The 25,303-nt window shown below is 38.6% G+C and overlaps 2 protein-coding genes across 3 annotated transcripts; one reads left to right on the top strand and one right to left on the bottom strand.

Moving 5' to 3' along the window:
* Positions 1–3,044: 3,044 nt before the first annotated feature.
* Positions 3,045–12,939, bottom strand: EIF2S1 (eukaryotic translation initiation factor 2 subunit alpha). 2 transcript variants are annotated; one of them, XM_014060228.2, is made up of 8 exons: positions 12,811–12,939; positions 10,790–11,031; positions 10,462–10,541; positions 8,692–8,843; positions 8,276–8,382; positions 5,810–5,907; positions 4,964–5,107; positions 3,045–3,566 (listed from the first exon to the last, which is right to left on the bottom strand). In XM_014060228.2, the coding sequence occupies exons 2-8, from the start codon at positions 11,028–11,030 to the stop codon at positions 3,441–3,443; spliced, it is 948 nt and encodes a 315-aa protein (XP_013915703.1). In that variant the 5' UTR covers position 11,031; positions 12,811–12,939; the 3' UTR covers positions 3,045–3,440. The 2 variants fall into 2 exon arrangements, with proteins under 2 accessions (XP_013915703.1, XP_087577277.1); XM_087721151.1 differs by lacking the exon at positions 12,811–12,939 and adding an exon at positions 12,316–12,462.
* Positions 12,940–13,522: 583 nt separating this feature from the next.
* ATP6V1D (ATPase H+ transporting V1 subunit D) lies at positions 13,523–25,044 on the top strand. Its single transcript, XM_014060226.2, has 9 exons — positions 13,523–13,690; positions 16,337–16,454; positions 16,581–16,660; positions 17,961–18,028; positions 18,422–18,466; positions 19,024–19,127; positions 21,337–21,403; positions 23,295–23,373; positions 24,512–25,044. Exons 1-9 carry the CDS (start codon positions 13,650–13,652, stop codon positions 24,654–24,656), a joined length of 747 nt encoding a protein of 248 aa, XP_013915701.2. The 5' UTR covers positions 13,523–13,649; the 3' UTR covers positions 24,657–25,044.
* The last annotated feature ends 259 nt before the right edge of the window (positions 25,045–25,303 follow it).

Raw genomic sequence — 25,303 nt, 5'->3', positions numbered from 1 at the left:
CTTGCTGCACTTCCCTTCGGGATTGGGCGGCATATAAATGTGGTTAATAATTATAATAATAATAATTTTACCCTCACACACCCTCTTTGACCCAGTCATGTGGTTATGAGGTGCTGCACCTTCCTTGCACATTCTTCCCCATCTAGCAGCAGTCGCCACTTACTGCTTGCCTGTGTGCAAGCCATCTGGGACTTGCCAGCTTCCCCCAACCAAGTCAGCGGTAGCATGAAGTTGCCTTACTTGTCAAACATGAGATTTTATTAATGAAGGCAATCAGTTCAGCAGGGAACTGCCATTGCTAAGTTGTGGAAATTTCGGTTCCAACTGCCACTGTAAATTGAGCTTTACTTGTACACTTGTTCAACTTTTGTTTGTAGGGGAATAAAACCATTTGTACTTGAGCCTACTTCTAGTTAAGAATATATAATGTGCTATACTTAACTTTCCAGAATAATAAGGCTACATTAACCTATAAATTTATATGAGTATTACTGTTAAGTAGATCCATGCACATTTGTTAAAAGTCAAGCCAAACCAAGATGTATAAATTGTTTTTTATTGACCTTTCTATGAAGATCTCCACATGCAGGCAGTATCTCTGACAAGAAGTATAGGCGGTTTCCCTTTGTCCTAAAAGTTGCTCCAAAATATATGCAACCCTTTTCTATGGAAAACTTTATGAACAGCAATGAAGCATTTTACACTTCTGTTTGGGTGGAAATTGATGCTTCTTACGGAAATTGTATCCTACCTTGAGACTGTAGTGAGTGACTCTATACTCTAGTCTAGAGTATGTTACAGGTATGGTGAAAGCTTTAAGGTTAAGGTATCAGTGATACTATTCCCTATTGTGAGATTTTCATGTTTTCTAGGGAAATACTTTTATGGTCAAAGCAAGATTTCAAAAAAAGAAAAAAGCATCCTGGAGATAAGAAAGTAGGAAGGAAACAATTGTTATTCTCGCATATCTCCTGATTACTGTGCTTGCTAATAGTGCGTGTCACAGACGATGTAGCATTAGTCACTAAATCAGCAAAATGTCCGGAAATCTCTTTGCAGACATAGTATTATTATGGAGTGGGTGGGGGACTTTATGACTGAGTTTTACAATACACTCCAATAGCTTGCTTTCTATTTTACATATGAGTCAGCCCTATGTAAATATTATGTATCTAATATGTATTTATTTTTTAGGTCAGGCTAGAGGTGGTCTAGCTCCTGTATTCTTGGAGGCTCTCTGATCCAGGCATTCAAGTCTATTAACTACTGAACCGTTCATGGATGGCGAAAGTATATCTAGCCAGATATACCAGACAGCTAGTTTGGTCTAGTGGAGAGTGTAAGTCCAAGCCCTGCCTTAGCCGTGGAAGCTGGCCAGGTGACTTTGGACCCAGTCACTCTCTCACAGCCAAACCCATTTCTCAGGGTTATTGTGTGGAAAATGGGAAGAGGTCTTAGATAAATCCACTGCCTTATTTGTAAAAATAATGATGGTATATGAATATTTATCAAAAATAGATCTGCTTTCTAGTTTCATGGGGTACTTATTTTACACCTCTGCCATTTTAAATCTTTTGGTTGAAAAGCCATCCTTTTTATATTCATCCTATTATCTTTGCCTGATCTCCAATTTTATTACTGTTCAATTTATAGTTTTCTAATAGTTGATTGATTTTTATGTTTGCCCTGACGTTTCTGATGCCAACAATACCTAATTAACCCCCATTTATATTTTATTTCCAAACAGCACTTGAAATATTTATGAACTATCCATTGTATGAAAATTGCTACTCGAAAAAAATGTACAGAGGGCAAACATTGTAATTAGTTCTTAAAGATACATGTCCGTACTAGTTTGCATTCAATCAACCTATACTTTACACAAAAATAAATTCCTAGACATTGGGGAAAATGGCTGTCTTCTCACTCTACAGATGTAAGGAAGGTTACCCAATCTATATACTATTTAATACTGAAATGTGATTTTTTTACTGCTGCAAAGAACTCTTCAAATATTAAACACATCCCTATTGGAAGAAAACATGTAGGAACCTGTATGGATGTAAAACTAAACTCAGACAGTGATGTCAGATCAGGTAGGTCTAATCAGTTCTCAAATTACCCTATCTACCTTTAGGACTACAGATTCACCCATAGTGGGAGGAACTGACTGTAACAAACCATCTGTTGATGTTGACGTCAAAAGTTGTCTGTAACACTGAAAATTTATCTTGAGACAGAACTGGTTTTTCCTCAAAGAGTGCAGAAATGCTCATAAGGAGTTAGGAGGCCAGATGAAGAACTTTAGTAAGCAAGGATTTACTAAATATGAATTCAGGACAACATTTTGAACCCTTGTAAAATCAGTTTGTTGTGGTTGTATGACACCCAGTGGTAAGAAAAAAAAGTATACTATTATAAGCTACCATTAAAACATTTGTTGTTAATATTAGAAAAAAGTTGATTTAGAAGTCTTTACCAGCTTTTGATTTTGACATACCTAAAAAGATAATTCTTATATAAATAGCACAGTATTTAGGGAAAAAAGTAATGACATTTAATAAAAGTTTTATCACATATAATCACTGATAGTATATAGAAAAGAAATTTGATGTGGCAGATCAGCAAAAAATCAACACAAAATTTACCTCTCCTAATAAACTTATTTAGGCAACTGAATGCAGTATTTCTTTGTTCTATAAATGAGAGAAGATTATGGTTTACCTTGCAGAATAAGGAAAAATATTTTGTTCTGAGGTATCACATACTCAAAATGTAAAAGAAAAGCCTACAAAATAAGAAGAGGAAGACTAGTGCATTAATTCATCAGAGTATTAAAAAGGAGTATCTAATCTTGCTGACGTTGTACATGAAGTAGCCCTAAAGTTACTTGTATAATGACAACTGATTATAAACTAAGTAAAGATTAGGATTTATCGGTTAAAGACATGCGAACTGCCATCTTTAACAGCTAAAAGTCACTCTTTCCTCTTTAGCTTTTTGCACTACAGATTTCTTAAAATGAAAATGAAATGAAACCCAAGTAAATATCCAATACATTTATTGAATGCTTCAGTGTGGTCTGTGGAGGAATATTGGTTTCATCCTCAGAAACTCGCTGATACAACATAGTGAACCAGTTGCCAATCTGAATGGATAAGACGTGAAAATATTAAGAGTCATCAAAGTACGCTTGGATTATTTAGGGGAGAAAGGTTTTAATCTTCAGTGGGAAGTACCTTCCCAATGAGAAAATCAAGCAACATATTGTAGCAGATGGTTTCTTGTATGTTCAAAATTTGGTCTCATTAAAAACTTGAAAGTATTTCAAGTCTGTTCCTGTGGCATTTTTAACAATGAAATCTCATCAGTCGACTCTAAGTGTTTTTAGTTATTTGCATGAAGGCATAGTTTCCATCTATTTTGCCATGCCAATAAATTTAATCTTCAGTTTTTGCTTCCATCTCCTCAGCATCATCATCACCATCCACTTCAGCATTCTCCCGCTCCAACCTTTCCAACTGCCTTGCAAGTTCAGTCTCATCAGTGTCAGTTACCACCTTGGGCTGCAAAGACAAAGTGAGCAATACATGGTTATCTTTCAGTGCAATTCGGCATCTGTTTAAGCACATGTACTTTTCATTAAACATGCAGTTGACTTGTCCAAATATAAAAGACAGCAATTATTAACCTGCTATATGCAGTCAAACTCATTTGCAACTGCAATGATAGCCCCTGGAAGGGACTGCCATCCAGTGATAAACAGCGGCTGCCTATTAATAGTTTGGTATATTTCATTTTTTTAATCAATGTAGATTTCATTGAACTCTTTCCATCTCCATCAATTAGATTGTGTATTCCTTGAAAAAAAGAGAGAGCTGTACATTCTAAGCCCTTAGGAGGAAATACTCCTGCTTGCTGTAAGAATGGACAGAAATATAATACTATGAAGGCCATCTACTGGAACATTTATTGAGATTTTATTGTCTAAAATAGGTGAAATGAACAAATACACATCATGAACAGATATAATGTCATATGAAAAGATGAACTTGAAAGTTATTTAGCATACAATCTGCAGTGCACTGTTGAATTAAGGAAAACAATCTTAAAAGTTACAATTACTACCAAAATTGGGGGACAAGAGAGGGGTGGATATCAAAAAGATTGCATTGAGCTGAATTCAGGAATGTTCATTAGAACATTAGATATTTGTTTTAATTAGTTGTATTCCACCTGGAGTAACTTCTTAGCCATATAAAGTTAACAAATAAAACTGATATTAAAGTAATTAAATATATCTTAGTTTCAGTCGGATAAATTTTTTTTGTTCTTGTTCGGTTAATTTTGGGAAATGCATGTTTTGGCCTCAAACAAAATTTATGAAAAATCCACGAAGAACAGTTCAGTGCTAGCTTTTATACCAGTTTGAGGTTTTGATTTTCCAGTAATGAACATTCCTGAATTCAGCTCAATGCAGTCTTTTTGATATCTACCCCTCTCTTGTCCCCCAATTTTGGTAGTAATTGTAACTTTAAATTAAAATTTTTTAAAAATTATTTAAAAAAAAGAAAGTACTGTGACTAGAGCTTTAAGGCTTTCTTGTATCTTTCCAGATTTCTGACTTATCAACACTGTGGTCAAACAGACCCAATAAAAATGGAGCCGAGCAAGCAGGAAGTATATGAGAAAGAGAGGAAAATATTTTTTTAGTTTTCTGAGGCACTTCTGCACCAGTAAAAAAGGAACATATGCTTTGAAGCATTTTCTAACAAATTAAGTACTTGCTCCTGTTTGGAGACTGCAAGAACCACTGGATCCTCCCCACAATTAGCCCTGAGGATCATAGACAAAGGAGTCTGCAGGGGGAGAGGGGTAAAAATGTCAAGATAACAGCTGCAGCATGCCTTTGTTTCACTGTAAGTGTCCCTGATCCGAGCCTAGCTGAACACACAATACTTACATCCATTTGCACATTAAAGACACCTCTTTTCTCTTCAATTTTTTCTTTAATGACAGCCATGGCTTGGCTGAGGACTGAAAGGCCTTCAGTCCTTTCAAGTGTTGTTGTGGTCATCACATATCGAGGAGGAGCTATAAGATTTATCTAAAAAAGAATGAGCTAGTATTAGTCTTGCTTTCACAAGTCTTAACCTGCTCCTCAAAGCTGCTGATAAAAGATGCTTTACATCTTGAACAAATCTCAAAAGAACCCCAGGATTTATGTCATACAGCTCTTTTCCTGAAGGAGTCCATTTCTAGTATTTTGGGGAAATATCACAAGATAATAAACTTTTAAATGACAAGTATTCCATAATATACAGGCAAACTGCATTAATTACAGGTTCTACATTTGTCAATTCACTTATTTGTAATCCTCAAATAAGTACTCATGGCATTGTTGAGGTTATTTGTGGACATACAGAGCAACAAAATATTGGAATCAACCAAACCAACCACATTCCTAAGGTTTCAGCCAATTCAGCATTTGTAGCGTTTTAACAGAATGTAACTACCATTAATTTCCAGTAAATCTCTTTAATTTTCTGCCTTAAGGAAATCTTTTTTTTCCCAGGCTTTCAAAATACAATGGTTTATAACATTGGTAAAATAATTAATCCAACTGAGCCACTGTAAGATTGTAATTGGCTTTCTTGGATCAATTCAGATCTCGCCTTTCCTCTCAACCCAATTCCTATACATTTACAGACTAAGCGGTATGACGATTAAGCCACAGGAGAATGTTATATTTTTTTAAATATATATTCAAGATTTTCCAGAACAACCATGTCATAGGTTATCCACTTACTTTGATTGGCATGCTCTCTGTAGAACAGCTTAGGCCAGCTCGCAGAGCTTCCTTTACTGCATCTATACCTTCATAACCATAACAGGCCACTTCAATATCTAAAAAAGCCAAAATTTTGATGTTAAAAATGTTTAGAAAAATTAAAATCATTAGCAACTAAATATATATAGTTCAATAACATTGCATTTTAAAGATTAATGCTAATGAAAAATAAAAATATTCCTAACTACCAAGCAGCCATAGGCTAAGATGATCCCAAGGAAAATCATGTTACAATTGTACTTACAATAGAATAGAATAGAATTCTTTATTGGCCAAATGTGATTGGACACACAAGGAATTTGTCTTTGGTGCATATGCTCTTGGTGTACATAAAAAGACAAGATACATTCCTCAAGAATCATAAGGTACAATGCTTAATGTTAGTCATAAGGTACAAATAAGCAATCAGAAAACAATCAATATCAATATAAATCATACAGATACAAGCAACAAAGTTACAGTCCTACTGTGCTTAATGTGCAACATGGTTAGGTTGGAATGTTTGAAGCAGAAGACACATGAGAAATTCAATTTTCTTGAATTTGGTTTACTTGTATCTTCCACCTTACAGTGCAATTTTCCCCACACATCCTATGCCTTTGCATCTAACCCTATTTCCCGTTATGAAGAAAGCCCTTCTTCACTATTTCATGCTTCTACAACATGAAAGGAATTCAACCAATGGCTGTCAAGTCTGCAACTGGTAACACAAATGGCCAGATCCCTTTTCTCTCTGTCTCTCTCTCACACACACTCTCACTCACACACACACACACACACACACACATATGTTGTTAAGTGGTTTGGTATTTGAATAAAACCAATTTTCCCCTTTACCTTTCATATGGCATTTATTTTTATTTTTAAAGAAATTAGTTGTCATGTTAGAAATAATTTGAGCTGCTTAAAACAAGTTTTTTTGGGGTGGAGAAACCTCATAAACCACCATTGGAAATTTTTGCAACAAAAGCATTTAACTTGTTATATAATTTAACCACTGAAAATTATAATTTGGATCTTATTACTTGGCAGAAATGTTCTCATTTTCCTAATGGAATAGGAAAATATGGAATATTTCTGATTAATAATGATAACAGAATCATATAATTTACATCTTTAAATTATAACAGTAAATTAGTAAGCTTCATGTAATATGAATCTATTGCCTAATATCTATATACTTTGAATTCAGATGATTCAATTAAGTGATAAACTCTTAGTGGCAATACTGTGTAAAACTGGGCAATCTTCTCTAGTTGTATATACAGTTATACCTCATCTACTCATTAAGATCTGTATGAGCCAGGGCTAAACATTTAGGCAGCTGGCTTAAGCCATTTTACAAATTTTCATCTTCGTCCTTTTATTAGCCTCCATTTGATTTCACTGTTCTGCAAGCTCTTTTCCTTAATTTCCTTCTTCATCTTTTAAGTGCTTCATCTTTCATAACATCTAATGAACACTTTTTCATCTTCCTGCCACTGAATCTCTGATTCCTTACATTTTCAGACACTTTCCAATTCCCGTCTACTCAAAAACATGTTCCAGAAACCTATTTGAGAATTTCTGGTTCTTTTCCTTCAGAAAATTAAATAACTGTTTGGATAACTTATTCAACAAAAAAAAGTGTTATAGTTTGAAATATAACACTATGAAATTCACTTTCCTAATCTATACCCATTCAAACATTTCCCAGTCATGCTTACTGTTCCAGTCCTCAATGAGCCCAAGATAATCACATGTTCAGATAACAACAGTTTTAGATTTACCATAAAGCAAAAAGCAGCATTCAACATATGTTCACCAATTGACATATTCTAGTGCAGTGATGGTGAACCTTCTTTGGCTCATGTGCATAAGTGGGGGGAGCACAGGGGGGCATTGTGTGCGGGCGTGCCGCACCCATAATGCAATGCGCGACACACACCCCAGTGTGCATGCATACACTACAGGCGCGACCCATGTTTTTGCATGCTTTTTTCGCCCTCCCCAGGCTCCAGAGGCTTTATAGGAACCAGGGGAGGGCGAAAACAGCCTCCACCACCACCACCCCGAAGCCCTCTGGAGGCTTCAGGGACCTTCGGAGCAGTCAAAACGACCCTCCGAGAAACCAGAAGTCCATTCCTGAACTTTCGGTTTGCCCATAGGGCTGGTTTTTTGCGCTCCGGAGGCTTCAGGGAAGCTCATGAAGCCTCCTGAGGGCCTCCAGGACGGGGAGGAGACTCTTTTCGCCCTCCCCAGGCTCCTATGGAGCCTGAGGAGGGCGAAAATGGCTTTAAAAAAGGGTGAACTCAGCTGGCCAGCATGCTGACAGGGCAGCGCCTTGCGTGCCCTGACAAATGGCTCCACGTGCCATAGGTTCGCCATCACTGTTAGTATATAGAATGTTCCAGCGACTTAACTTAGGCAGTTTAGGGGACCCACCTGCTCGAATTTTGACTGCCTGTGGTGTCAAACGTCTATTGATATTGTCAATTAGCACACGCTTTTCATCTTCTGTCAAATCCAGCCCATCGAGGATTGCGGGATCTCTGTATAAAAAGAATAATCAAAGAAAATCTTACCAGAATTTCCTAAATTATATATAAAAGAGAACTGTCAAAACAACAAACTATGCAAATATTTAAACACATTTCTTCATCCTGAAAATTAGCTTTGCAAAAGATACTAGTTTATAGATAGAAGCAGGTTAGCATGCTGCCCTATCTTCAAAATGCAGAAAACCTGACTTGTTGAGTAACAATGATAAGGGTACAGGAATATGCATAAAAGTAAGCAATGCACAAATTTATCCTCTAATTTCTAAATTAGTGAAATATTAGAAAGGCATCTTTACTTACGAGACAGCAAGTTTGAAGGCATCATATGCGCCATATCCAGGCTTTCTGTACTTGTCATCAAATACCCAAGCAGTTCTCTGAAACAAGCTCTCCAGCTGTTCATCTTTTGTATATTCTAAAACCTCAGCAACATGGCGGAGGATGCTGTAAACCTGTGTAGAAGCATTGCTATATTTAATGCAATGAATCCTAATCCAATGAAACAATATAACAATATTCCATGAAAATTGAAAATTCCACAGAGGAGATGCCTCTTCTTAACATGTCAAATATTTCATCAATGTACTCACAAACAAATTTTCTGATCCAGATAAAATTTTCAGGGCCTTGTGTCCTGCCATGGTATGTTTTTAAAATCTTGGATATACCTGATATATCCAAAGAGGTCAGAAGTTAAACAATTCTTTTAAAGCTAGGGCAACTGTGTTAAATATGAGGGTGAAGGTTAGTTTCCAAACATTTCAATACGATAGGTAACATCTTCAGTGGAGTTTAGGGGATTTCAGTGTTTGCCACAAAGCCCTTAGAAACAGAAGAACACTGACACTGACATACCCTAAACTCTGCTTAAGATGTTACCTAGCCTGGTAACAAAATGTTCAGAAACCAACCCACAAGCTTGGAGAACGAACCTTCACCCCCTTCCTACACTCGAGCTACAGATATGCACCACTTTTGTGTTAAATATATCCTAGATAAATTTATTTACTAAATGGTGTACAACTTTTCTTCTCTTTGCCGTAGAATGGATAAATTAAAAATCCCATTTTCCAAAGTTAATTTACACTTGCAGAACAAACAGAAAAAACAAAGTAAAATTCTACCACTCCAGAGTTATTGACAGTATAATTGGAAAGCTCTGTGGTGTAGAAATGTTTAGGTGACACGAACTCTCTATAGAGACTCTTTGTATATTACTACATTCATGATAACAGCCATAATTTGGTCACATTAACACATTATACTGGAAATCGGCTACTTATCAGTATACACTGAATACTGATAATGCTGAACTGGACTTTCCTATGTTTATAGCTAATTGGACTATCTGCACATATATGCAAGAGCAGAATACCGTGGTATGAAAATGTATTGTTCATAATATATATGGCACAGGTAGTCCTCAACTTATAATTACTCATTCAGTCACCAGTTACAATAGTTCTGAACTTATGACCATTTTTCATACTTATAATTTAGAATTTAGAATAACAGAATTGGAAGAGATCTTGGATGTCTTCTAGTCCAACCCCCTGCTCAGGCAGGAAACTCTACTATTTCAGATAAGTAGTTGTCCAATCTCTTCTTAAAAACTTCCAGTGTTGGAAAATCCACAACTTCTGGAAGCAAATTGTTCCACTGGTTAATTGTACTGAAATTTCTAAGAAATGTCTTAATTCTATATTGTAGCATCCCCAGGGTCAAGTGATCAAAATTCAGATGCTTGGTGACATGTATTTATGAAATTAAAGTGTCTAGGGTCATGTGATCACCTTCTGACAAACAAACCTAAAGAGAGAAGCCAGATTCACTTAGGGCCAAAAAGAAAAGATTGTAAAATGTGGCAAAACCAACTTAACAACTGTCTTAGCAACTTAATTTCAGGCTCAATTGTAATTGTAAGTCAAGGACTACCTGTATAATTTTAGTTGTATGGCTCGATTTTGTTTGTCTTTATTTTAACAGCAAGCAAACAGAAACTTTTAGCAGAATTAAAATGTATCTCATTATTCAACAGCAGGACAACAAATGTTTCTTACAAAAACTTACAGTTTTTGATTTGGTGAATTTGTCTTCACATTTAATTGCCTCTTCTGGAGACACTCTTCTTTTTGACAAGTCAATGTAACCTAAAATAACAAAAAATATTTTTAAATATATTAAGTCAACTAAAAAACTTTCTAAGTCCTTCTCTCATTAAAAAACTATGTATAATTATTAAGTGCAACAGGAAAGATCTGTTCTTCCAAATTACTGCATACCATCCCTTCTAGTAGGCTGTTCTACAACTTTAGTTCTCTCCTCATTGAATATGTTTGAAAACCATAAGTATATTCCTATGGATTGAAAAAGTTGCTGTATTTGTTATGTAACTCACCTTTCTCCTTATCAACTCTTATGACAACAACACATTCATTTCTGCCAATTCGGATGAGTTTATTTATAGAACGGATTCGTCTCCTGGACAGCTCACTGAGTAAGATCATGCCCTCAATGTTGTTGTATTCCAAAAGACTAACATAGGCTCCCATTTCTGCAATGGACCTGACATTGACCATGACAACATCTTCTACTTCAGGAAATTTATGCTGGTAAAATCTACAGCTTAATCCAGGCATCCTGCAATAATAAATCAGAAAGTCATAAGTATAAATATGTTTCATAATCAAAACAATTAGTAATAGTGAAGTATAACTGAAAACAGAGTAAATAATAATATCTAGAGCTTCACAATGACTGGCTAGCAGTTGTGAACAATGGTCAGGAAAACCTTGTTTCTTTAATTTGTCATTAAATTCATTATTCATTAAAGAATAACTTACAGCTATGAAATCCAAGATTGTATCTTTGCAATAGATATAGAAAATATTTTAAATTAGATTAACACATAAGCTCACTAAACAGCCTTATAAAAATCACACTCCCACCATTATGTCCAGATCTGCATTAACATGCAGAAATCTAGCTGGCATGTACATAAATGTGCATGCTGTCCTAAAAACCCTAGCACTGACTCAGGCAGAGAGATACAGAAGTAAAATATTTTAAACTTTGACACGCCTCTTCATGACTGTAACAGCTGTCTTCACAACTCCAGAAAGTTCTGGAAGTCCCTTTTCAATTCCAAAACCAGAAAGAGGAGTGTGCACCCTACTTGTCAGCAGTCTGCATAAAATCTGTGTTAAGCCAAAGGTCATCTTAGAAACTCTCATCAGAAATTAAACAGGGTGGTTATAGTTGGTGGTAAGTGTGATCAGTGGAAAGGAAGACTTTTGTGTTTATTCTGTATCTGGACAACTATTATTGGTAGATGGACAGTAGTATCAGCAGCCTTCCTATTTTTTAAAATCTCTTACCTGGTCAGGCTGGTTAAAGAAAGGCAATCAAGTTCTGCCCAAATCATTAAGTTACTTATATACCAAATGGGAGAAGAAATAACAGAATGAGTTGGAAAGGTCCTTGGAGGCTGCCTAGTCCAATCCCCTGCTCAGGCAGGAAACCTTATACCATTTCAGACAAACAGTTGTCCAATCTCTTATTTAAAACTTCCAGTGTTGGAGCATCCAGAACTTCTGGAGGCAAGTAGTTCCACTGATTAATTGTTCTAACTTTTTCCTTAGTTCTAGGTTGCTTCTCTCCTTGATTAGTTTCCATTCATTGCTTCTTGTCCTGCCTTTAGCTGCTCTGGAGAATAGTTTGACTCCCTCTTCTTTGTGGCAGCCCCTGAGATGTCGGACCACTGCTATCATGTCTCCCCTAGTCCTTGTTTTCACTAGACATATCCAATTCCAGTAACCCTTCACTATGTTTTAGCCTCCAGTCCCCTAACCATCTCTAGAAAAAAAAGATCCTTAAGTGCTTGAGCCCGAGCAAAAGATCCCAACCGGAGGGGCTCAAACGTACCAAGCATGCCAGTTTGAGGACCGGCGCTTAGAGTCATCTTTATCCCTCTCTGCACCCTGGGCCGACATTGGCACCTGCGGCGGTTACATCTCCAGCGCTGATGAGTCCTTTTTTTTGCGGGCACCACCGCGCAGGCCTTCCCTCCCTTCTCTTCCTCCGCGGCCGGGCTGCAAGGGCGCGTTTGTGACCCAGCGGGGCACGGGGGTTGCGGGGCAGGGAGCCCTTTTGTGACATATTTCGAGGGCAGGCCGAGGGTCAGGGAAGGGCCCGAAGGGACACCACAGAAGCCCATCCCGCTGGTTAAGAGATGCTCTTAAGGCCGCCAGGCCTCTCACGGGTAGCCCAAGTGGCTCCTCGAGGTTACATTGGGGGAGTTTTCGACACAGCGACCCCTTTCCTTCCGCTTGCTGCCCGCAGCCCGGGCGAGGGAATCAACAAAGCAAGTCCCTCACGAGGCATGAAAGTCGCAGGGCCGCCCCACCCTCCCCGCCTTACCTGTCCGCTCTACAAGCCCCGAGCGCCAAACGCTTCTTCGGACCAGACTCTCGCCAGCCTCACGTAGCCGACTCTAGCTTCAGCGTGCCTCGCACAGCGCAGCCGCCAACCCGCCTCTTCCTGTTTCGGGAAGCCACAGGAAGCACTTTGACCAGCGGAAGTGGAAGTCTATGGGATATTCCGGGATAGTAATGTCGACTTCCGGTCTGGTCTATTCTGCTGGGTTTCCTCATGTTAATCGCGCTTTCTCAAGATCCACCAAGTGACCAACTTTACTAAGCTTTGAGACTATAATAAAAGTTTCTACCTTTAAAAAAGCTTGCCAGTATTTTGGTGTTAATCCACGTTGAGCAATTTTAATTCAAACAATTCAAACGTCAGCAACTTCCCCCAAATTCCAGATCCACGACTACTTTCAAGTTTGCCGCTTGATAGATTCTTCTCATAGTCATTCAGGGTTTAAGAAGGAGGAAGAACTCTGATCTTCTTTCAAGCAGCCCGCAGTGGCTTTTCTGCACTAGAATCAGAAGCCTTTTTGTTTCCCTCTTTTACTTCCTGAAATCCCAATTAAGGGGTCGCTGAGACCCACCGCCTTATTCTCGCCTGCCTTATAAGTTCTTGACTTTTTTTAGCTCTATGTTTTTGACGTCAACGACACGCTGCGTCGCGTCGCGCGCAAGGACGCGGGGAGAAAAGGGGCGGGGCTAACCGCGGGAAGCCGAGTTGGAGGGCTTGGTGCCCTTGGTAACCAGCGGGAGTCACGTGATAGGGCTGGTTAGCCGAGAGGGAGAAGGAAGTACTTTTCCGGTGGGCTCGGTCCGTCGCTCAATCTTGGCAAGATGTCGGGCAAGGACAGGATCGAAATCTTCCCTTCGCGGATGTGAGTTGCCTTCCTCTTCTTCTGCCCGGTCCCGTGGACGAGGATGGAGGAGCGGCGGCGGGGGGGGGGGTTGTCGCAGGGCAGTGAGCTTTTATTCTTAATTCCTGAGCGCAGTCTGAATTCACGAATCCCCCCCCCTTGAAATCTCTTTCTCCGTGTGTGTGTGTGTGTGTGTGTGTGTGTGTGTGTGTGTGTGTGTCGGTCGGTCGGTCGGTCGGTCGGTCGTGGGGAAGGGAATTTGCAGGAAGAGATGGCTGGGTTCGCTGTGCTTTGGTTACAAAAACCGGCCCGGTGTGGCAATTCGTTTGGACTATTTAAGGCTGAACTAAAATAAAACTGGCTTTGGGATGTGTGTAGGTGAAGAATAAGACATTTTTGTCCTGCATCAATATTTCAGCATAGCTGCTATTACCATCATCACCATCATCACCATCATCATCATCATCATCATGCCTTTATAGGGGTGTGCATAAGCGCATCAGTGTGCCTAAAGTCCCTGTCCTACTGTCCCCATTTATTTGTACCCATTTCCTGTGTTCATGTTTATTCTTATTCCTGTTATCTTGTACATGAGTGACAAACTAACTAAATAAATAAAATATTGGAAGCTGGGGGACGATCTTTCAGCCTCCATTCAAAATCTGCAGAAAGAGAGTAAATGTTGATCTTCAGTGAGTCCTTGGAAGAAGAATATTTCTCAGTGTCCTCCTCGACACTTCTCCGCCCCCCCCTCCTCTCAGTTAGGAGCAAAACAGAATAAACAGGTTAAAGAAAATGAAGAAGTGAAAAATACATACATCGTGTTGTCATAAAAATAAATGCCTTGTTGTATGGTCGTGAAAATGACTTTGTATGGAACAGGATTGTTGTCATTGAATGTGAACATTTTCAGGGCAAGGGCATTTGTTGAAAGGACAATTCAGCTTTGCTTTGCTTCCTTTCTAATGTGTGGAATATAGGAATAAAGTATGACCTTGCCAGAAAGGGTTGGCATGGGAGAGAAAAATCTCAAAAGTAGTACTCTAAAATGTTCATAATAATAAGAAGGATGATAGTAATTCTGAAGTTTTTTAAAAAAACACCTAATACTATATAGTTGTGTCTGCCTTCATCATCATTTCAAGGTGATGGTTAATCCACCAGTGTATCTTAAAATAAAGTTCACAGATTATGTTTACAGATTGCATGTAATCTAATGTATGTAAAAAAGATTTGACAGCTACTTTGAGGGAATTTCATGTAGTCCAATTCTGTCGTGTTTTAAAAAACAATTCTACTAATTTTATATTTTTGCATTATACTGTCCACCAAATTATATTACTCAAAATCAGATATGTAGGTAATCTTACAATATTTCTATTAGTTATAATCTTGTGCCTATACCAGTAATAGAGTCATATCTATTTATTAATGGAAGTTTTGATCTTTCAAGATTTTTAATTCATATGTGCTATCTGTTTAGTAAACTTTTAAGTTTTCAGTAATATTTTATTATTTAGAGAAAGAAATACTTTTCTCCTTTTAAAAAATGTAAGGTCCAGTAGAAAATGTCATTATTATTTACTTCTTCACTGCCCAACTCCATAACTGAGAGAGATATGGATTATAAAAACATTTTGCTGTGAGGAAGACAATTAAACGTATATGAACAGTGCTGAGACATGTCCATAAGAAAATATTCCTATTGGCATAAATCTTGCATAGATCAGCCATACTTACAGTACATTTATAGAATAGACTAGTGGAAGACACTGTTGACAGCAAACAGAATGATGTTGAAAAATCACACACAAAATCTTGTTCTAGCTAGTACGTATATCAGTCTGCTAAGTAGGCAGTGGTAAAAACTAGCTGGTACAAGAATATGAAATCTCTATTTTGCCTTCTTTTAAAAGGTACACTTCTGTTCTTGAACTTGCTTTCAACTTATTAAAACTCGTAAAAGAAACTACATTAATTCTCCTTGGACAGTACTTATACCCACCCCAATTATAGTTTACTGTTAGGGTACTAATTATTTTTCTTCAGTAGATTTGGGTACAGACAATTAGTAAACTAGTGATATTTTGAATTCATTGGAAACTTGAAGCATGTGGAAAACCAGTAGTGTCTAACCTCTAGGTGATTGGGGAAGTGTGGAAGCCCAGACGTTGCATGTGACTTATTATATACTAATTTCCAAGAACAAATTTCACCATGTGTTATATTACCATTCTTAGTCTCCTGAATTATAAATGATTTAGATCTTATTTGTCTTGCTCTGAATGATAGTAAAGAAATAATGCCAAATATGTCTTTGCTGAGAAATTTATTCATATGATGGAAAGATCATTCCTATTCTGAAAATTCTCCTGTCAGCACTTCTAACTTTTCTATAATCTCCTTACAAAAGAATTTTCCTTCATTGCTAATTTGGAGTTTATTCCCCTGCAAATATTCTGGAATTGTAATTAAGACTGCAATTCCATGCTTGCTTACCCAGGTATACTTAATAGTGTATTTATTTTAAGCAAAGGATGCTGCCCCCAGGCTTGCGTTCTAAATGCACTCTCAGTTTCTATGTGCTACAGAATATTGTGGCTTATTTTCAGAGGCATCCATCTCAAATGATAGAATAAAAAGTCTCACTTTTTCTGATTTCAATAGGGCTCAGACTATAATGAAAGCCCGTTTGAAAGGAGCCCAGACTGGTCGCAACCTATTGAAAAAAAAATCAGATGCATTGACTTTACGATTCCGACAGATTTTGAAGAAAATTATTGAGGTAAGGAGTTTTGCTTTGCTTTATTCTTAAACTTAATATTATTAAACTATTTTTGTTCTTACTAACATTTATCATTGTACTTTTTATGTTGAGTTCACAAGCTCTTCTTTTCTGTTATGCTTGCAGACTAAGATGTTGATGGGTGAAGTGATGAGAGAAGCTGCTTTTTCCCTTGCTGAAGCAAAATTCACAGCTGGAGATTTTAGGTGAAACTAATAAACTTGGGTGAAGGAAGTCCATATGAGATGCCAGCCCTATGCCTATATATGCCTATGCCATCCAGATCATGGTTGTCCCAAAGGTCCTTTTTCAAGGGGCAACTGGACTTTCTGGGGGCGGGGGCGAGGGTTGAAGATGTTTTGCTTCCCAGGGAAACCAGAAAATGAAACATCTTCAAAGAAAAAAGAGAAAGTCCAATTGCCTCTTGAAAAAGCACTTTTGGGGTACCAGCCCTATCTTGAAAAATGAATCTGTGAACTTTGGCGTTTGTAAATGGAATTATGAGGGAGTAGAACATTCTGTAGCAGATGCTTTAAGAAAGAATGAAATAAGTACACTCGTAAGAAGAATTATTTCAGAATAGGATTTAAGAAAAACGGGGCAAAACAAAAATAGTGAGGAGTTTGAATTTGTGAAAATTATTGGCTAGCAGAATTGTGGCTATTTTCTAACAAGGCAGGCAGTGTTTACTTTTGGGCTGCAGAGTTTTCCCTATTATGATTCAGATTTCCTACATGCAACATGTTTATATATTCAAACATTCATACACAAATGCTGCTTAAGCTTATATATACACCATATTTTCTCACCTCTTCCCAGCTTCCACTGTACTACTGCAGATTGCCTATTAACAGCAGGAAATAATTGATGTCAAGGTTCAGTTATTTGATTCCTGGCTATTAATGGTGATTGGAAATAGTGTTCTGTTTCCTGCTACATCGAAGGAACATTAGCAGGACTTTCATGGTCTGTGGTTGAGCTTTATGTTGTTCATCCATACTTTAAAACACATTCAGCAAACATGATGAACTGACAGTCATGGTTTGTTGTGGTCACCATCTTGAAAATTAAGTTTGCCTATATTACCATGAAAAAAAGTTATAGAAATCCACTTTATAAACGGAACTGTGTTGATTTTTCAGGTTAGTTCATTCTGTCATTTTTGTTATAAAAATACCACATAATCCTTAAACATTTCTGCAGTTTTCACCATCAATTTGATTTTTAATATCTGAAAAAACTACACTTGCTATTTTTGATCTTTTCTAGATTTTATGTGAATTAGTTTTATCAGTAAGAAATAATCATTGAGTAATAAGACATGCATTTTTGTCAGACATGCTAGCATTAAGTTCTCTGTTTTTAAAGTTCTACATTAGTTAGTTAGTTAAAACTGATACAATATGGTGAAAATCTTTTGGCAAATAATTTTAATGCACCTTTAGTGCATTTAGGGAAATCTGTTGTGTAGCTATGCAAATTAAAATTTCTTTTTCCCCCCTGTAGTACTACTGTGATTCAGAATGTGAACAAAGCTCAAGTCAAGATCAGAGCTAAAAGAGACAATGTAGCAGGTGAGTCATATAGAAGACTGTTTCTCAGTCTTGGTGCCTTGAAGGTTTGTGGACTTCAAGACCCAGAATTCTCCAATCAGGACTGGAGTTGAAGTGCGCACATTTTCAGAGTGCTGAGGCTAAGAAACAGTGTCTTAGATCAAGCTGTCCTATTATTTTAAGCACAATTTAAAATGCTGGTTTGGAATTCTGAGAGTTGAAGTCCACATATGTTAAACTTGCCGAGGTTGGGAAACACTGGCTAAATGCTCACTGCAGGCCATCACTGGGCCAAGCAATTATGTCTCCTATAGAATTCAGTTTGGAATCACTGGAGAGAACTGGATGATGACTGGAATGGAAGTTGGGAAAAAGTGTACTTTTTACAATCTGTTGTTGTATGGCTTTTTACAGGTGTGACTTTGCCAGTTTTTGAGCATTACCAAGAAGGAGGAGATAGTAAGTTTGTATTTTTTTAAATTGGTGTGTTATCAATAAACTCTACTAAAATTTCTGATTCTTATGACATATCTTACTAAATAACAATAATCCCAGGTTTTAAAATTTATTTGTAAGAAAAAAATGTTTATTTAGTTTTTACATAACCAAGGAGATTTTAAGTTCTGGAGGAAGGTAAACAAGTAAAAGGAAATAAGAGATATTTGAGACTTTCTGATCATCTATTGAAGCATCTGATACTTTTTAGTTATAATCCCAAATGTTGGTAATTTCCCAGAAAAGTCAGTATTAAACTTTATTTGTTTATATTTCATTTATTTAATTAAAATAGCTTTTATGCAACTTGCTTACTAAATTCTAAATTTATTAGATTTTAGTGAAAATTATTTAGTAAGAATGGCTTATTAAATTTATTCTTATATTATTGCTAGCAAGAAAAATGAGTCAGTTGACACTTTCCCTCCATATAATTAATCTCTTTCTGTAATGTCTTCTTTTGGCTTAAAAGTTTATTGAAACTTTAATGAATTAGCTAATCATCTAAATGTATTATTTAGGTTATGAGTTGACTGGTTTAGCCAGAGGCGGTGAACAGCTGGCCAAGCTGAAAAGGAACTATGCCAAAGCAGTAGAACTCCTTGTAGAACTAGCTTCCCTTCAGGTAGGTGGAGACAGAATGCTGTCAAAAAGACATTTGAAATCTTCACTTGGTGGATGATCATTCAAGGGATGATCTGAACTGCCAACTATTTTCATTAGGGTCTTATTTAATACTGTATTTTCAAGTATATCTAACAGCAGTTCTTTCCAAGTTAAATGACACAAGAAGCCACATGCAATATCCAAGCTAAAATGGCAATGTTTTAATGGTGCTGGTTTCATTAGTGCTGGTAATAGTAAAGGCTTTAATTTAATGAGAAAAACAGATTGCAACATTTAGGCTTGATTTTCAAAAGACTGCCTATCTGACCATTGCACATAGTTCATCATCTTTCAGGTCCTAGTATGCGCGCTCACACTCCACCTCTCCAATGGGATGGGATCCCACCTTGGCTGGCATGCCGGCCCTCATTTTCACTGTGTCCCCAGGCTTTTGTCTGCAGCCTCCTGTGAGCACCAGTTATCCTGAGGGAAATTCGAAGGGAACAACTTTGATCAGTATGTTGTCCCTATAACGAGGTCAGATGACCGATTTGCGCATCAAAACTGCTACGGACCTCCACCAGTTTCCTCTGGCCCAGGCATAGTTCATTGCACAAATTACAAATCTGTTGTATCTGGCTTCCTGCTATATTGCCTTGTCTTTGGAACAAGCCTGTAACTTTATCTATTTTGTGGATGCATAGACTCTTCCTGAGATATGTTAAGAGCACTCTATAGGCCAGTGATGGCGAACCTATGACACGCGTGTCAGTGCTGACACGCGTAGCCATTTAGGGTGACACGCACAGGATTTCATGCGATTCATCCTCGGCTCCTGCACGGCCGCCGAGGATGAAAGAATCTGTGCTGGAGGAACGGGGGGGCGGGACGTGTGATCTCCCCCGCCCACACTCACTTACTGTATCGCCGCCGCCCCTTTCTGAGTGCAGGGGCTGCTGGTAAGGCGTGCGTGCCGTGCGCACACACGTCATCAGCGCGGCGAGGGAGGACCCGCAGGAGAGGAGCGCGGGAACAGTGCGCGCCTCTCTCCAGTCAGGCCGGCACAGAGAGTCTACTCCTGGGACTGTCGGTTACGACCGCACCACAGCAGGGAACAGCGGAGTGCCAACGGGAACTGTGAGCGCCATTAGCAGCAACTATTGGGGTGCCATGGACTTGTAATTGCCCACAATAACTGAGATAAGTGAGGGGGAGGTTGTGTTAGCTTGTTAGGCTAGTTAACCCCTAATTGGCTATCTATAATTCTATCTGCTGTCACTGGCCCACTGATGGAGCACCCAAAAAATAAAAAACAAAGGTTAAGTAAAGGGAGTGGTAGTGGCAGTGGCCGACCCTTTCAAGAGACATGGAGCGAGATGTATGGCATTATAGAAAAAAATGGCAGATCATTTTGCGTTCTATGTACTGAAACGGTAGTAAGCAGAACGTGGAATATAAATAGACATTTTGAAACTAATCATTCCCAGCTCTTGGAAAAAAGTGAGGATGAAAGAAGTTACTAAGCAGGTATGTTAAATAATTTGTTTTTGGTTTATTAAATACAATTATATATTGCAATTATACATTTTTGTAGTTTAAACTATAAATTGCGCAAAATTATGTTTTTGTCGAAGTGACACACAACGCGAGTTATGCTCGATTTTTTGCCGATTTTTGACACACCACGCCAAAAAGGTTGCCCATCACTGCTATAGGCCATTCTTTTGCATATTTGAGTAGAGTTCCACATGGCATAATCTCTTCTCCAAGCCTTTGTAAAGTTATGAACTACAGACGAGTAGGCAAACTATTTTCCTTTTTGATGTTTTAAACTACATTTCTCATGATCTGACTCCCTGGTCATTCTGGTTGAAGGGCCGTAGGGATTGGAAGATTGGAGTGGGCAAACGTTCTAAGAACACACTTCTGCACCATTTAGATATCATTGGTAATGACATTTGGGAAAGGAGAGACTGTGTATGAGGTCATTTGATACCTGTCCCTTCATTTAAAGAAATGTGCCTATGAATTTAAACAAACGGGACCCAAGTATACAGAATCATTTTCCTCTTTATATGTGAAATGCCAGGCGAGTGACTATGTTGGTATTGTACCAGTTTTTAGGAACATACCTTTGGTTTGTCTGGAGCTAAATTTCTGAAAGCCAATCTATCACTGTTAATCATGATAATATCTTATTTTCCACTCCATCTCATTTGCTTTTATAGACATCATTTGTTACTCTGGATGAAGCAATCAAGATAACAAACAGGCGTGTGAATGCTATTGAACACGGTAAGTAAAACGTGATGATATGGAAAGCTGTGGGTCATTTATGTGCTGGTAGCACAATTGGTATCTACTCACTCCCTGAATCATTAGACAGGCATTGTTCCCTGATATGTTTCATAGTATCAGAGTTTTAATGTCCCCACTGTGACTGGCTCCTCCTCCAGATCAGACTGACATGCAAAAAGGTCTGCTCGATCGGCCAAAGAAGGCCCAGGGGAGCCTGCCATTGCAATGGAATCACCAGAGGAGAATTCCTGGCCTTCATTCTCACTCTCTAACATTGGAAGATCCTGACCAGGTTGAACCCTGAGCGAGTGATCCCCAAGGGAAGCAGGCCTGCCTGTCTGGGCCTGTAGATGACCCCTAGAAAAATGGCATCTCTGTCTAGGCCCGAACGCTGCTTAGTCCCTTGCCTAGAGTAAGGCTTGCTTGCTCTGAAGGCCTCCCTGGCTGCCTTGCCAGCCTGTCTGGTACAGGCCCTGCTGGTGGAAGGACCAACCTGCTGTTCCTCAAGGGCCCTGTCTGCCATGATTAAATGTGGGGATATAAGGCCTGAAAGGAAACTTTCCCCCACTCACCACCTCAGACAAACAGCCTTAGCGCTCTGGTGCAGAGGCACTGAAGGCAAGGGCAAGCAAAGCTCAACAGTCCTTTGATTGTGAAGGAGAATGGTGCGAGCTCCAAGCTCCCAGCACTCACGCACGTTAATTAATGTGGGGCACGACCATGTGGGCCACCAACCTCCGCTGCTGCCCTCAGCTGTGATGGAGCAGCTGTGAGTAGGTAAACCTGCCAGAAGTCCGGACAGGAGGCTTCTAGCGGCGACCTGCAAGAGACAGGCAAACAGGCTGCTGTAGCTGCTTTTCACGTCAAAAGTAGGTCAACAAAATGGTGGCTGGAACTTTTACCTTCTCAAAATGGCCACCACCACATGGGACCCATCTAAAATGGCCACCCGCCTACACCGGAGAGCTCTGAGGCTCCGTGCCAACATCCGGTTCACTCAGAAGAACGGTCAGCAGCAACGGAGGGCTCAGCGGGGATATAATTGCAGCGGGATCACTGCGATTGCGCTGGCGTCGGCACTCCGACCTATGTGCCTTCCCCAACAGCTGCCTGCAGCCTCACGGTGCCCCAGCGAACCCAGGACACCAGAGAGGCTGAAATTGGCGAGAACCAGGGAATTAAATTCAAGGAAGACTCAACAAGCCTGCTCCAATAATCAGGAAGTAGAATAGAATCTTTTTGAAGTAAATAGAAAGTTAGAGAGTCCAAGCAGCCAATTAGGAATGAAGAGAAACTGGAAGCACGTCTTAGCTGAAAATCTGAAGCCTAGTCGGCACCAAAGGCGTGGCTTAAAGTTTCAATTCAGTCCTGGGCAGATTGGCTGTATTTAACCCATGCTTAGACTCTCTAGAGCAGCGCCCAGGAAAAGAAGAAATTTACGTACACATAGTCCTCAGCTTAGATCACAAAGGAACCTTTTCAGTCTTAAGTTGTAGTTGTTACTGGACTTAATTCTACAACTGTTTTTACACCATGATTATAGTTATTAAATGAATAACATGCTCTATAGCAAATCATGTGATCGTTAAGCAAATTTATTCTTCCAAATGGGTATTGTTTGCTGGAAACTGCCAAAATACCGTCACTATGGTTTACTGCAAACTGGCTGTGAATGTGAGCCATGTGCCTGAAATGCAGTGACCAGGGGAGGCAGCAGTTGTAATTTCAAAGATGGGTCATTAGTAGCTGTTTGGAAATCTGCCATAACTTTGAACTGTTAAGGGATTGATCGTAAATTGAAGACTACTTGTATAAGCTTTCATATCCCACATAGCACAAGCTCTTCTTTTAAAATTGTGTGTGATAGTAACAACTATCTTTTATGCAGTGATTATTCCTAGAATTGAACGTACACTGTCTTACATCATAACCGAGTTGGATGAGCGAGAACGAGAGGAGTTTTACAGGTGAGCCAGCAAGTTAGATATTGAGTATTTTGAATCTAGGAATATTTTTGGATTTCTGATGCAAAGTGCAGATCATCAAAAATGCCTGCATTAAAAATCCTGTAGAAGCCAGAGTTTATCATCTTTACCCTCCAATTTTGGCAACAATTAACCTTGGAGTGAAAGCAACATGGTCAAAGTCACTAACTGAGGTGTGATGGTTGAGGTGGATTTGAACCTGGATCTCCTTGTTCCTTATCCAATATCTTAAGACACTACACCATAGTGTCTACCTTAACACTTGCTGGGAGACTGAAGGGTGTTTTGTGAGGTGGTTAGTTTCAGAGCAAGGCTTTGTGATCATGAAGTTGCTACATGTACTAGGTGTCCTTGAGAACTGCTAGAGGACCAGCAACTTTGACCTTAAAATCTAATCCAGGAGACTAGATTTTAAGGACAACTCCTTTTTCTGACACATGTAAGGGATTACAAGGTCCATGATTGGGGTGCCATTAATGAGAGGACCCTACTCCTAACTACATTGTGAACCAAAATCTGAGCACAGCCTTTCCAACTGATTTTAGTGGACACTTTGGATGGTATATAGGGTGATTTTTAAGTAGTTGGGTATTACAATGCAAAAATTATTACTGCAAACTATTTATGGCATATCTCAGTACTGTGATGGCTTCTATAGTATTTTTTTTTGAAAGCTGTCTTTTGAGTTAGTTAATCATTGAAAACAGTTTGCCTTTGAGAAAGTTGGTCATTCCTACTCAGTTAATTTTGCGTAGGTAAAGCAGACTATGTAATTCAAAGCTTTGTTTGGAACAGACTAAGCCAGATTAACTAAGGGATACCTTCATTGTTTCTAAGGTGGATAATGTGAATGATATTTACATGTAATCCAAGCGAAATAACCCAAGATTAGATTCCTGTGTACCTTGATAGCCTCCTTTCCTCCTCCTTCAATGTATTCCTGGCCATTACAATAAATAAGAATCCACATTCCAGTTGAAAATAACTTTTAAGTTATTTTTCCCATCCTTTCTGTAAATGGGGAGGGAGGGGACTTTGGGTAATATTGTAATTTTCTTACATTTCCATTCTAAAAGGATGAATAACAAAATCACTAAAGTTGATCTCATATGCCTCCCAGGTTAAAGAAGATCCAAGAAAAGAAAAAGATACTGAAAGAGAAGAATGAAAAATTGCAAGAATCACGGAAGGCTCTTGGAGCTGGAGCGCAAGAACCTGCTAATTTGCTTGCAGAAGAAAAAGATGAGGATCTTCTCTTTGAATAGCTATGGATATAAAGTTGTGACTGAAATCTAAAAGCCGTGCTAATCTGTGGACCTTATTTATGAAGTTCTTTCTTTGATGTATTAGCTTGAATATTCCACTCCAGACCAGGAATGTTCTTGTTGTGGAAAATCGCTGTTTAATTTAACTACTTGCATGAAGCAGGATCCATTTCCATTTCCTATCTGTCTTCATTCCTTTGGTATAGTTTCCCTGTGTACTGCCAAATTCTTGTAATATTTTTTATTCATGGTCACAGATAGAGACTAGTGAGCATTTCAGAAATTCTTAACTTGGAATTATTTTTTTCACTAAAGAAGAAACATTCATTTTAAATTGTATATCAATTGATTGTACTGTAAAATCAATAAAGAAATGTGGCTAAATGAAGCTTATAGGTGTTTGTCAAACTTCCTTTGAGTGAGTGATTCTCAAGAGTGTGGTCCTAAAAGTCTCTTGGGTGGTTTACCATTGCCACCCCTCATTCATCAGCCAGAAACCAATGGCTGCTTCAGCCTGCATCGGGTGCTAGTTGTCTTCTTTGGTATCATGTAGCTCTTGACTTAACAGTTCAAACAGTATCACCCCATTTAATTGAAAGTCTAAGTGATCGTCACTAGTCAGTACAGTGCAGAACAGATTAATTGGA

Source organism: Thamnophis sirtalis, unplaced genomic scaffold, assembly GCF_051295495.1.
Source record: "Thamnophis sirtalis isolate CommonGarterSnake01/CBP01778 unplaced genomic scaffold, rThaSir2_p1.2 scaffold_1, whole genome shotgun sequence".
Lineage (NCBI taxonomy): Eukaryota > Metazoa > Chordata > Lepidosauria > Squamata > Natricidae > Thamnophis > Thamnophis sirtalis.
This window is presented reverse-complemented; position numbering and strand designations above follow the sequence as displayed.